General features: G+C 43.6%; 1 protein-coding gene across 1 annotated transcript in view; it reads left to right on the forward strand.

Moving 5' to 3' along the window:
• Nucleotides 1-12,901, forward strand: part of ABCB1 (ATP binding cassette subfamily B member 1) — a 65,358-nt gene that overhangs the window by 14,499 nt on the left and 37,958 nt on the right. Inside the window, exons 3-5 of the mRNA XM_040434541.1 lie at nucleotides 5,213-5,291; nucleotides 9,058-9,202; nucleotides 9,311-9,359. Of these exons, the coding sequence (XP_040290475.1) occupies nucleotides 5,213-5,291; nucleotides 9,058-9,202; nucleotides 9,311-9,359 (273 nt within the window). The remainder of the gene's footprint in view (nucleotides 1-5,212; nucleotides 5,292-9,057; nucleotides 9,203-9,310; nucleotides 9,360-12,901) is intronic.

Here is a 12,901-nt window from a genome sequence, read left to right on the forward strand (position 1 = left end):
ACAGGGAGTGCAGAATTATTAGGCAAGTTGTATTTTTGAGGATTAATTTTATTATTGAACAACAACCATGTTCTCAATGAACCCAAAAAACTCATTAATATCAAAGCTGAATATTTTTGGAAGTAGTTTTTAGTTTGTTTTTAGTTTTAGCTATTTTAGGGGGATATCTGTGTGTGCAGGTGACTATTACTGTGCATAATTATTAGGCAACTTAACAAAAAACAAATATATACCCATTTCAATTATTTATTTTTACCAGTGAAGCCAATATAACATCTCAACATTCACAAATATACATTTCTGACTTCAAAAACAAAACAAAAACAAATCAGTGACCAGTATAGCCACCTTTCTTTGCAAGGACACTCAAAAGCCTGCCATCCCTGGATTCTGTCAGTGTTTTGATCTGTTCACCATCAACATTGCGTGCAGCAGCAACCACAGCCTCCCAGACACTGTTCAGAGAGGTGTACTGTTTTCCCTCCTTGTAAATCTCACATTTGATGATGGACCACAGGTTCTCAATGGGGTTCAGATCAGGTGAACAAGGAGGCCATGTCATTAGATTTTCTTCTTTTATACCCTTTCTTGCCAGCCACGCTGTGGAGTACTTGGATGCGTGTGATGGAGCATTGTCCTGCATGAAAATCATGTTTTTCTTGAAGGATGCAGACTTCTTCCTGTACCACTGCTTGAAGAAGGTGTCTTCCAGAAACTGGCAGTAGGACTGGGAGTTGAGCTTGACTCCATCCTCAACCCGAAAAGGCCCCACAAGCTCATCTTTGATGATACCAGCCCAAACCAGTACTCCACCTCCACCTTGCTGGCGTCTGAGTCGGACTGGAGCTCTCTGCCCTTTACCAATCCAGCCACGGGCCCATCCATCTGGCCCATCAAGACTCACTCTCATTTCATCAGTCCATAAAACCTTAGAAAAATCAGTCTTGAGATATTTCTTGGCCCAGTCTTGACGTTTCAGCTTGTGTGTCTTGTTCAGTGGTGGTCGTCTTTCAGCCTTTCTTACCTTGGCCATGTCTCTGAGTATTGCACACCTTGTGCTTTTGGGCACTCCAGTGATGTTGCAGCTCTGAAATATGGCCAAACTGGTGGCAAGTGGCATCTTGGCAGCTGCACGCTTGACTTTTCTCAGTTCATGGGCAGTTATTTTGCGCCTTGGTTTTTCCACACGCTTCTTGCGACCCTGTTGACTATTTTGAATGAAACGCTTGATTGTTTGATGATCACGCTTCAGAAGCTTTGCAATTTTAAGAGTGCTGCATCCCTCTGCAAGATATCTCACTATTTATGACTTTTCTGAGCCTGTCAAGTCCTTCTTTTGACCCATTTTGCCAAAGGAAAGGAAGTTGCCTAATAATTATGCACACCTGATATAGGGTGTTGATGTCATTAGACCACACCCCTTCTCATTACAGAGATGCACATCACCTAATATGCTTAATTGGTAGTAGGCTTTCGAGCCTATACAGCTTGGAGTAAGACAACATGCATAAAGAGGATGATGTGGTCAAAATACTCATTTGCCTAATAATTCTGCACGCAGTGTAGTGTTGGCTGGAGCACCACGAACCCCTCATTCAGTTGATCGTGGACGCCCAATCACTTTAATCATTGTATTAAAATTGTATGCAGCATTCTAGAGGTAAACAATAAAGTGATGAGAGATAAAAACACAAAGTACTGTATATTAACCCCTTGACGCATAATTACGTACATGTATGTTAGGAGGAAGTATGGAGCGGGCTGCTGTGCTGAGCCCTGCTCCATATGTGGCAGGTGCCGGCACCCGGTTGTAATGACTGGGATCGGCGATGACGCCGAACCCGGTCATTTAAACCCTCAGATGTCGCGTTCAACAGTGATTGCGGCATCTGTGGGATTAAGCAAAGAGAGGGGGCTCCCATTGCCTTCTTATCGGAGCCCCTGTGAAAATACGGGGCTCCTATTAGTTACCATGACAGCCTGGGGCTTTCTGAAGGTTTTCTGTCATGGTTAACTACCTGTAAAGCGAGACACAGCTCAGCAGGTAGTGTCTCAGAATCTCATAGACCACAATAGTACCTGTTATGGTCCATGGGACAAGCAGTCGGAGTTTTGCAGGTTGTGGGATTTTTTTTATTTTGACCCACAAAGAATTTTCTTTCCCGTTTTCCAATACAAGAAATGGTAAATTAAATGGTGCCATAAAAAATACAACTTGCCTACAAAAAAAGCTGCAGCTGCAGGATTAAAAAAAGTTATGACTCTTGAAATGTGGGGAGGAAAAAATGAAAATGCAAAAACTAAAATAGGCCCTGTCTTTAAGGGGTAAAGTTGCAAATATTTTTTTTTTTTCATATAGTATGATTAACTTTTATTGGCACAATAAACCTATATATAGGAATAGTGATTGCAAGGGGCACAGATCAGACATGGGGAGACAGGGAGAAAGACTGCGATTAAAGGGGTTTTCCAGGATTTTAGAAGAAATGGCCTGTCCTCAGGAGGGGGTCTGAAAACCTGCACCCCTGCAGATCAGCTGTTTTACAGTAGCTCCAGAAGTCAGAGCTGGAACCACATAGCTCTATCCATTGTGTAGTGCAGTCGCCGGGTTTAGGGTGGCCCCACCGCTACATTGGGTCTCCCGGACACTGTCGAGGTGTTACCACGTGTTGCTGCTCGCCGGAAGGGATTGTAAGGCGTGGTGCATCCCAATGGGAAATAAGTCCAGAGAGTCAGGGTCTGCAGTAAACCAGGGTGCTTCTTTACTGGAGGAATTCAGGTGCAAAACAATACAGGTGAGGCACAGGTCTGGCTTCTCCAGTCTCCTCCCTGGCAGAAGAAGGGTTTGATGCTGAGGAAAGGCCTGAGCTAGCTGTCCCTCTCGTTCCCTCAGAAGGCTGGTACCCTGGCCAAAGACTGGAGGCCCAGGATCTGTGGCAGAGTATCCCTATCTCAGTGTCTCCTTCTGGCCACTCAAGTAGTCTGGCAGAGCATCAACCTCCAAACAGTGTTCCTTAACTGCAGAGGCTCTGACTGCTCTCCTTATATATAGTTTACAGCTGAACTAGACCTTTCTAGTGGGATGGGTGGAGTGGAGAAGCACAGCCCAAACAAATACAATGTTACCACTCCCGTCTGTCATAGACTTGCATTAGAGCTCCAGTGATACTCAGTGACAATGACACAGTAGTTTTTCCACACGAAAACAGCTTTTCAGACATAATAACAGAGCTAAGGCAGAGATTCAAAAGGTCAGTCTGTCTAGTTTTGGTGGTAAACAAGTCTGGCTTTTCCCCTCCACAATATGGTCTTTATGGTAGCTATGGAAAATTACTAGCTTCTCATTATTAGCTAGAAAGTCCCAAAAATCTCTCAGTGTTCATTAACCCTTTGAAGGCTACTTTTTTGTCAAAAGTCATAGACGTGATTTCCTACTGTAGGTTCACCAATTTGAGTATATAGCCTTCAGATCTTTCCTGTGACATTAAATTGTTTATTAACCGTGTAAAATGCAATAAATTTTACACCTATTTTCATCATGACAGCGCTAAACTGGCAGAACCCAAGAATGGGGGCTTAAAAAAATTGCAACTTGTCCCTCAAAAATCAAGGTCTCGTACTTCATTGTAAGGGATCATGCATACGAACGTATTTTCTTTCCGCGTCCGTACCGTTTTTTTTTTGCGGACTGTATACGGAACCATACATTCTGTGTGCATTCCGTTTCCGTATGTCCGTATTTCCGTTCCGCAAAAAAAAAATAGAACATGTCCTATTATTGTCCGCATTACGGACAAGGATAGTACTGTTCTATTAGGGGCCAGCTGTTAAGTTCCGCAAAATACGGAATGCACGTGGACGTCAACCGTATTTTTTGCAGACCGCTAAATACATACAGTCGTGTGCATGAGCCCTAAGGCTTATTCACACGTCTGGTATGAAATCCGTGATAAGATGGTTAGTGAATCATCTGTGAAGATTTCCATGAAGAATCCGTGTTTGGTCCGTGTGTCCGTTTTTTTTCTCTCCATGTGCCATTCATGCTCCATGGACACTGCTCAGCTGAAAATACATTTTCCTCTTAATGGCCCGTGAAACACAGATGAATCTCTGATGGCATCGGTGTTACGTCCATGTTTTTCAGAGACCCATAGACTATAATGGGCGTGATGGATCGGTAAACGGACAAAATAGGGCATGCTTCCGTGCTAAAACCAAGAACCCATGGACTGTGCTAAAACACTGATGTATGGAGAACACGGACACCACACGTCCGTGAATCACTGATGTGTAAATAAGGCCTAAAAGTGAAAAATAGAAGAAAAAAAAAACTATGTATTTCAAAGTAAAAACAATAAAAAGTGAACAAAAACTAAAAAACTTTATTATTGATTTGGGATATTTAATCTAAAGTTCATCCTGCAGAATAGGACAAGGATCAGCTCTTCTCCCATACATGTCCTGAATCTTTTCAATGCTGCTGTATAAGCAAGAGTCCAAACATTTCCAAACATGGCCTCAGCAAATCCCGTAACCGTTTCTCTTCCGGAATGGAATGTGTGTTGTACTTTATGAACCAGATCTTAATATCATATTCTATATACATATTGTACATCTTGCCATTTACTATATACATCTAAAAATCTCTAATGATTAGTTTTAGTTCCCTGGTGTGTTTAGTCGGGGGCAGAAAAAGAAGGCGAGATTTTTTTTTTATGTGCATTTTTAATGTGTTCTGACTTCTTTTGCTGAGCGCTGCTGGTAAAGTTTCTCCAAGAACATACGTAGAGGCTGACGTAAGGGTGGTGTCACACTATCGGGGAGATTTATCTTAGCCAGGGGTATGCAGGAGGAGCATCCGGCAGTTTGTGCGCCTCAACCGAAAAATGTCCCAGCCCCCGGCTGGTGAAGATTTCAGTGTTCCTCTATGCCCGAAAACTGCTGTATATAATGATAAATGTGGCAGGGCCACCACCTCCCAAAGCCGAATGGGTCCATTTTTATGAATCATGGATATCAAGTAATATGTCATTCACTGTAAGTGGAGACCCCATAATGCTCTACAAATTTCCTGACCGGTAATTCCCCCGGCAGTGCCATTTTTCAGTTACTAATATCTTACAATAGAATTATACCCTCATTTACTATTTCCAGACGTGATCTCATTCCTCCTGCTCTTTATGTCATGCTGGGTTCTTGTTTTCTATTGCAGCAAAAAAAAAGGACTTTTCTCCAGGAAAAAAGAGAAGAAAAAAGAAGAAAAACCAAAGATGGTCAGCGCCTTCACAATGGTGAGAATGAATGAATTTAATAAAAACGAGAAATAAAAAAAAGAAAGAAAATTACAATGTAATGACCGGATGAAGTGGTTATGAAGCGGCGTTGCGTTTCTGTGTATCAGTTTACCTACCAAGAATGCCATCCACCACGGCACCACGTTTATAGCACAGTTTTGATTGATGTACAGAGGCGGAAGAGCATGGTTTGTTCGCGTAGTAGAGCCGAGTTTGTCAGTTTTAAACGTTATTGTTTGTTTGATTTATAATACTCTTCACAATTCATTGCATGTGGTTTTTTACAGTACTAGATACAGGGAAGCCTGAATTATCGTTAAGGGGTTGTCTGGATTAGAAAGGCAATTTTCTAATACCCTAGTAAAACTTTTAATTGAGGGGGGTCCCCAATTTGCGAGCCTCCATCAATTATCCAGAGTGAAAAGTGACTTCAAAGAGTGTTAAAGGGGTTGTCCCATTAAGACAACTTATTCCCTATTCACCGTATAGGCAATGCGTGTCTGATCTGCAGGGGTCTAATCGCTATGACTTCCGCTCATCACGGGGATGGGGGGCCCATGCTCCCCATCATTTCAAGGGAGCGGCAGACACGGGTGCTGCTCCATTCAGCTCTAAAGGACCACCAGTTACAAGCGTTCAGCTATCGCCGGCAGCCCCATGAAGTTAAAGGGATTGGCAGCATACATGCATGGCTGCCGCTCCATTTAAACGGGAGAGCGGTCGGACCCCAGCTGGTCAGACACTTAGGCCCCTTTCACACGGGCGTGATTTCCGCGCGGGTGCAATGCGTGAGGTGAACGCATTGCACACGCACTGAATCCGGACCCATTCACCTCAATGGGGCTGTGCACATGAGCGGTGATTTTCACGCATCACTTGTGCGTTGCGTAAAAATCGCAGCATGCTGTATTTTGTGCGTTTTTCACGCAACGCAGGCCCCATAGAAGTGAATGGGGCTGCGTGAAAATCACAAGCATCCGCAAGCAAGTGCGGATGGAGTGCGATTTTCATGCATGGTTGCTAGCAGATGATCGAGATGGGGACCCGATCATTATTATTTTCCCTTATAACATGGTTATAAGGGAAAATAATAGCATTCTGAATACAGAATGCTTAGTAAAATAGCGCTGGAGGGGTTAAAAAAATAAAATAAAAAATTTAACTTACCTTAGTCCACTTGTTCGCACAACCCGGCTTCTCTTCTGTCTTCTTCTTTGCTGTGCAGGGGGAAAAGGACCTTTGATGACGTCACTGCGCTCATCACATGGTCCGTCACATGATCTAGCACCATGGTGATGGATCATGTGATGGACCATGTGATGAGCGCAGTGATGTCATCAAAGGTCCTTTACCCAGGTCCTGAAGAAAGAAGACAGAAGAGATGCCGGCTGCGCGAACAAGTGGATGAGGAGAGTTAAATTATTTATTTATTTTTTAACCCCTCCAGCGCTGTTTTACTATGCATTCTGTATTAAGAATGCTATTATTTTCCCTTATAACCATGTTATAAGGGAAAATAATACAATCTACACAACACCTAACCCAAACCCGAACTTCTGTGATGAAGTTCGGGTTTGGGTACCAAACATGCCGATTTTTCTCACGCGCGTGCAAAACCCATTAAAATGTTTTGAACTCGCGCGGAAAAATCGCGCATTTTCCCGCGACGCACCTGCCCAAATCCACAACGCCCATGTGAAAGAGGCCTAAGTGGGTCTTTTATTATTAGATATAGGACAATTTTTAGCGCATATCTGTTGCAAATTTGGTCGCAAAGGGGATTTGCAGGAGAATCTGCAACTTTTTCCTACTCATGCCAGGTCTGAAAAAGGGGGCATGGCATGGACGGGGAAGGGGGCAGGCCGGACCCGTCTGATCCATCATTTTCTACGCCTTAAAATGATCTAAATATACGCCAGCATGGAAGCTGTTGTAGATTTAGGCTGGCGATGGATGCGCTGGTCTTAATAAATGACCCCATTAGTGCCTATCCTGTGGATGGGGATAAATAGTTTTAATGGGGCAACTCCTTTGATTGGACAGCTCATTGACTTCTATGGGCAGTGTGTAGCACTTCATTTTGCCTGTGGTAGCATTGCAGGGAAATTGAACACCTGGTCCCGTAGATTACAGCGGATCCCACTGTCATGTTCTAATTTTTGGGAGATCCTTCTAATAAAAAGGCAATGCCCAAAGGAGAGAGAAAATATCAATGACGAACTGAGCTCTGCTACATCTATACATGTGCCTCCCCTCTCATCTGTTTACTTTCAGCGAGAAAAATTGCTACTTAATAATTAAAAAATGGAGCAATAAATGTGACAGGACGCGTTGCTGACGCCTGACCTATGGGTATTATTTGGCTGCCTCTTCCAGGAAGCCTGGGGTTTCTAAGACCTGATGTCTGATCCAATTAGATTAATTGCAGATAATGATGTGCTTTCATGGCTAATGCTTCAGGCGTCTTACATCTAACGTGGCCCCACACTGCTACAAGGCGCCATCCGTTTCCTTAATCACTTGCCAGTCTTAATTTTATGGAACAGAATATAAAAACTTGTTATATCTGAAAATCGCTCACGTTTAGAAAGATAACGAAATAAAGTAGGACCTGAATGGTTTCAATTTCTACATCGTTATGTAAATGTACTATAAGGGTTTTACGGGGTTATCAGACATCGTATAGTACATGACGGTCTCTTTCTAACAAAGCTAGAACCAGCCCTGTACCTCACATGGATCCAGAGATCTCCCCATTCATTGCTAAAGAGGGAGTGTCCTCTCTGCTGCAGCTCGGGGGAAGGGGGGGGTGTCCTTTCTCGGAGGTCTTGGCCTTTCTGTTGCAGCTCTTTCCCAAACACAGCTCAGGGGCTGGGTCATTTCTGCTGCAGCTCTTTCCGTGTCACAGTACAGCTGGTGTGTCCTTTCTGCTGCAGCTCTCTCTGTGTCACTGTACAGCTGGTGTGTCCTTTCTGCTGCAGCTCTCTCCGTGTCACTGTACAGCTGGTGTGTCCTTTCTGATGCAGCTCTCTCCGTGTCACTGTACAGCTGGTGTGTCCTTTCTGATGCAGCTCTCTCCGTGTCACTGTACAGCTGGTGTGTCCTTTCTGCTGCAGCTCTCTCCGTGTCACTGTACAGCTGGTGTGTCCTTTCTGATGCAGCTCTCTCCGTGTCACTGTACAGCTGGTGTGTCCTTTCTGATGCAGCTCTCTCCGTGTCACTGTACAGCTGGTGTGTCCTTTCTGCTGCAGCTCTCTCCGTGTCACTGTACAGCTGGTGTGTCCTTTCTGATGCAGCTCTCTCCCTGTCACAGTTCGGGGGAATGTGTTCTTTCTGCTTCAGCTGTCTCCCTATCTCAGCTCAGAGAGTGTGTTCTTTTTGCTGCAGTTCTATCCCTATCATAGCTCAGGGAGAGCAACCTTTCTGCTGCAGCTTTTAAACGGATTGTGCCACAAAAAATAATCTACATTTTACACTCTTTTGTAATTGCATGTAATTAAAAATTTTGTATAGCCAGCGAGTTATTCAATAAAATGTATGTGTATAGCGCCACCTGCTGTTTGTTCTTTTCCTTATTTCTTGTCCACCTCACTGAGATGGTCGCACACGCTCAGCCATATCTGCTGTTAGAAGCTGTGGCAGTTACGGGGAGAGAGCTGCAGCCAGAGTAGATGCTGGACTGTCCAGGGTTACTGAAGATCCCTTTAACTATACTGTCATATATATCCCTTTAACTATACTGTCATATATATCTGTTTTCCAGTTCCGGTATTCTGGAGGACTGGACAAACTTCTGATGTTGGTTGGAACGATAGCAGCGATGGCCCACGGGGCCTCTCTGCCGCTCATGATGCTCGTCTTTGGAGAAATGACGGACAGCTTTGTTGATGTTGCGAAGAACATGACCAGTGAGTATAGGAGGATTTCAGTGCAGAGTCTGGATCGTGTGAACAGACTCTTATGGGGTTTGTTTTTCTCTGAGACAGTGGTAACTGTTCCTTTTTTTTTCTCTACAGTGGATGACTTGATAAACGCATCGATAAAATTCCAAGATGACATGACGACGTAAGTGCAATTTTAACTTCAACTTCACCATCTTGGAGTTCACAAAACTTTTCTTCAGCTGGTTCTTGTACTGAAACTAGACAAATGCATACATAGCAACTCCGTGATATAATGTTAGGCACATTCACAAATGGCCATAAAAAATGGACACCGTTTTTCATGGCCATTTTGCAACCATTTTCTGGCCATCTGGAAGTTTTTAACAACCGTTTTTTATCTTTTTTTTTCAAACTGTAGGTTATTTATTTATTAAATATACAAACTAAAACAAAAATGATTTAAAATGAGTTCCCTTTTTTGCTGGTTATTTTGATATATGTGTGTAGCTTTTTTTCTTTTATTAGGATTTCATTATATTTCTTTTACTTATGATTTAATATACTGTTGGCACAGAAGAGGCCATTAATAGGCTACCTCTGGGGGATATTGACACTTTATTTTTTGCCCTTTTCCTTTAGATGCCCCAGTTACAGGGTAAACAGTTCCCTTTGGGGGCATTGTACACAGACAGAGCAGATTAGGATCTGCTAAAATTCTGCAGCTCTGCTGTATCCGACTCACCCGGCAATCATGTGAGGAAGCTGCATTGTCTTCCAGTTCAACCTTCTCTCTCTCAGCGGCACTACAATACCCAGCTGCGGGGTGTAGTCTATTAACAGCCAGATTACCTGTCTCTTGTGTATGGCTAAATGCAGAATCAGAGCTCAGCCAAATTACCTTTCAAGTGCGTTACCTTCACAGTCTTGTACCATGCACCTCACCCTTTTAATGGCTGCTCTACCAACCTGGGTGAGACTTTTCTTCCGCCTTTTAAAGGCTGGCACTTGTTCCTGTTCCCTTGAGTCCCTTTCGCTGTCTGCTCCTGCTATCCCAGTGCTGCTCTGTTTTTCTTCCTTGCTCACTCTCTAGCTCCTCACACGCTAAAAGGAGCTACATCCCATCTTCGGGGGATGAACAGAGCAGCCGGTTGTTAACCCCATATGCATGGCTTTTAGGAAGGAAAACATGTCAGAACACAAATTTAACAATTTCTGACCCCTTTGCAGTGTCCACTGGGTCACTGCAAATGTAGGCGGAGAATTTCTTTAAATTATAAAGGGGCTTAATAATGCTATGTCCAGTCTCTGGAACCAGTCTATGAGAAAGAAGGGCCAGAAACCCCTTTGACTTTTGGTTCTCCCGACCACTTACATCATGGATCGACAGTACAGCTCTGCTCCTTTAAAATGAATAGGGCTGGGCTTTCGTTTCCTACGCAACTGGATAGAAAATTGCTGTATCCTGTATTACAATGGTCTGTAACCTGTGGAACTACAACTCCCAGCATGTGTTATAACATCACTGGCAGCTGCGGGGGCCCCCTCTCTTTCTGATCGCTGCCAGATAAAGATATGGAATTTTTAAGATTTCATAAAATGAGATCAATGGTGTCCAAAGGTGGAGCGACACTTATCCTTTCAGGGGAGACTTCCTTTCATTCTTCTTGGTGTTTATTATGATTGTTGGATGTGATAGTCCCAACTTGAGAGCTTGACAATCCAGGCTGCCCCGCGGGGCCTCCATTATTAGATCACAGGATAGGAGAGTCCTGAATATGGGAAGACTGAAGTTGTTCAAGTCACTGAAAAAAAAAAGAAATTAAAGCAGAAGTTTTTTTTTTACAAAAATAGTTTTTCTGTTAGTGAACGGAAACATTCTTGTTTACAGTGAACAGAATGAAATCCTGTTAACTGAATAAAGGTACATGGCTCATAAGGGACAGCTTACACGTATTGACCACAGTGCGACGCAGTTTTACTGTAGATCAGTGCGGTTTTCAAATTCTTTACGGTGTCTTCACATGCAGCAGATTTTTTTTTTGCAAAAAATTTAAGCAACCGAAAATCAGTTCTGTTCCTTCCTTTGGTGAAAAACATGTGGATTTCTGCAAACCCCATCCAGGTGAATGGAACTGATATTCAATCGCAGAAACTGTCTGCAATAACATCTGTCACGTGTGCAAAACTGTGATAATCCAAGGGGTTCTCCGACAAAAACTATTTTTCAAACCATTCCCTGGATCTGAATACTTTTGTAGTGGCATGTAAATAAAAATGTAGTATAGCCACCGAGCTATTCAATAAAATGTTGTTCAATTTCTTTTATTAGAAAAAGCCAAGAAATGATGCAATACAACAAAAACAGACCTGGATTGCAGGTCGAGGCTGTGTACATACATGAACGTACAATCAGAGGACCGCATATTTAGTAGATGGTGAACACTGTCAAGTTATAAGACAAGTCAGCAAAATCAACATCAGGCATATATGTGCAATGGATCCCCGATGGGGACAACATGACATAGAAATAGAAGACGTTAGACATGAGACACGTAAGGGGGAAGGAGGGAGGGGGGAGTAAAGATGGTTCCTGACAAGTATTGTAGTGAGGAACAGAACCAAACAGAAATAACTCCAAACCTGCCCATTCACGGTTAGAATTCCCAAGAACTCATACACAAACTCCCGAGAGTCCTAAAAACACTGTAGGAGGGTATGGTCCTCTTAAGAACTGGCATCAACCCTGCTCAACCAATTTTGAAAATCACTAGAACCCTTGAACAAAATCCAAGGGGTCCAAAAGTATTTATTGGAATTGCCCGTGTCCTCCGCCAGGAGCTCCTCCATTCTGTGAATTTTCTCAAAGGTGATGAGCCAGTCCTTAAGATGAAGGGCCTATTCTGTATAGCACCACCTGCTGTTGTTCTTTTCCTTATTTCTCTGTCCACCTCAGTAACATCACCGAGGTGGTCACACGTGCTCCGTTCCAGCCTTTAACTTAGAAGCTGTGTCAGTCACAGGGAGAACGATGCAGCAGATAAGACACACCCTCAGAGCTGTGATAGGGAGAACGATGCAGCAGATAAGACACACCCTCAGAGCTGTGATAGGGAGAACGATGCAGCAGATAAGACACACCCTCAGAGCTGTGATAGGGAGAACGATGCAGCAGATAAGACACACCCTCAGAGCTGTGATAGGGAGAACGATGCAGCAGATAAGACACACCCTCAGAGCTGTGATAGGGAGAACGATGCAGCAGATAAGACACACTCTCAGAGCTGTGATAGGGAGAACGATGCAGCAGATAAGACACACCCTCAGAGCTGTGATAGGGAGAACGATGCAGCAGATAAGACACACCCTCAGAGCTGTGATAGGGAGAACAATGCAGCAGAAAGGACACAGTCCCTTGGCTGTGGAAGGGAGGGAGCTGCAGCAGAGAGGACATTCGCCTTAAGCTGCGATCTTGAAATAAATCTAGCAGAACAACGGGAGCAATGAATGAGGAGGATCTTAGATCAAGTGGTCAGTACTGTCTTACCTACACATTTACACATTCAATGTAATAGCCCCCCCCCCTTCAAATACACACAGGGGTTCCTGACGAGGTCAGAATCTCGTGGTCATGCTCCCTAAGGCTACTTTCACACTAGCGTTTTTTGGGGATCCGTCAGGAACAGATCCGGTTGTATTATGTCTTCTATAGCCATGATGGTTCCG

This window comes from Bufo bufo, chromosome 5, assembly GCF_905171765.1.
Source record: "Bufo bufo chromosome 5, aBufBuf1.1, whole genome shotgun sequence".
In the NCBI taxonomy this organism is placed as follows: Eukaryota; Metazoa; Chordata; class Amphibia; order Anura; family Bufonidae; genus Bufo; species Bufo bufo.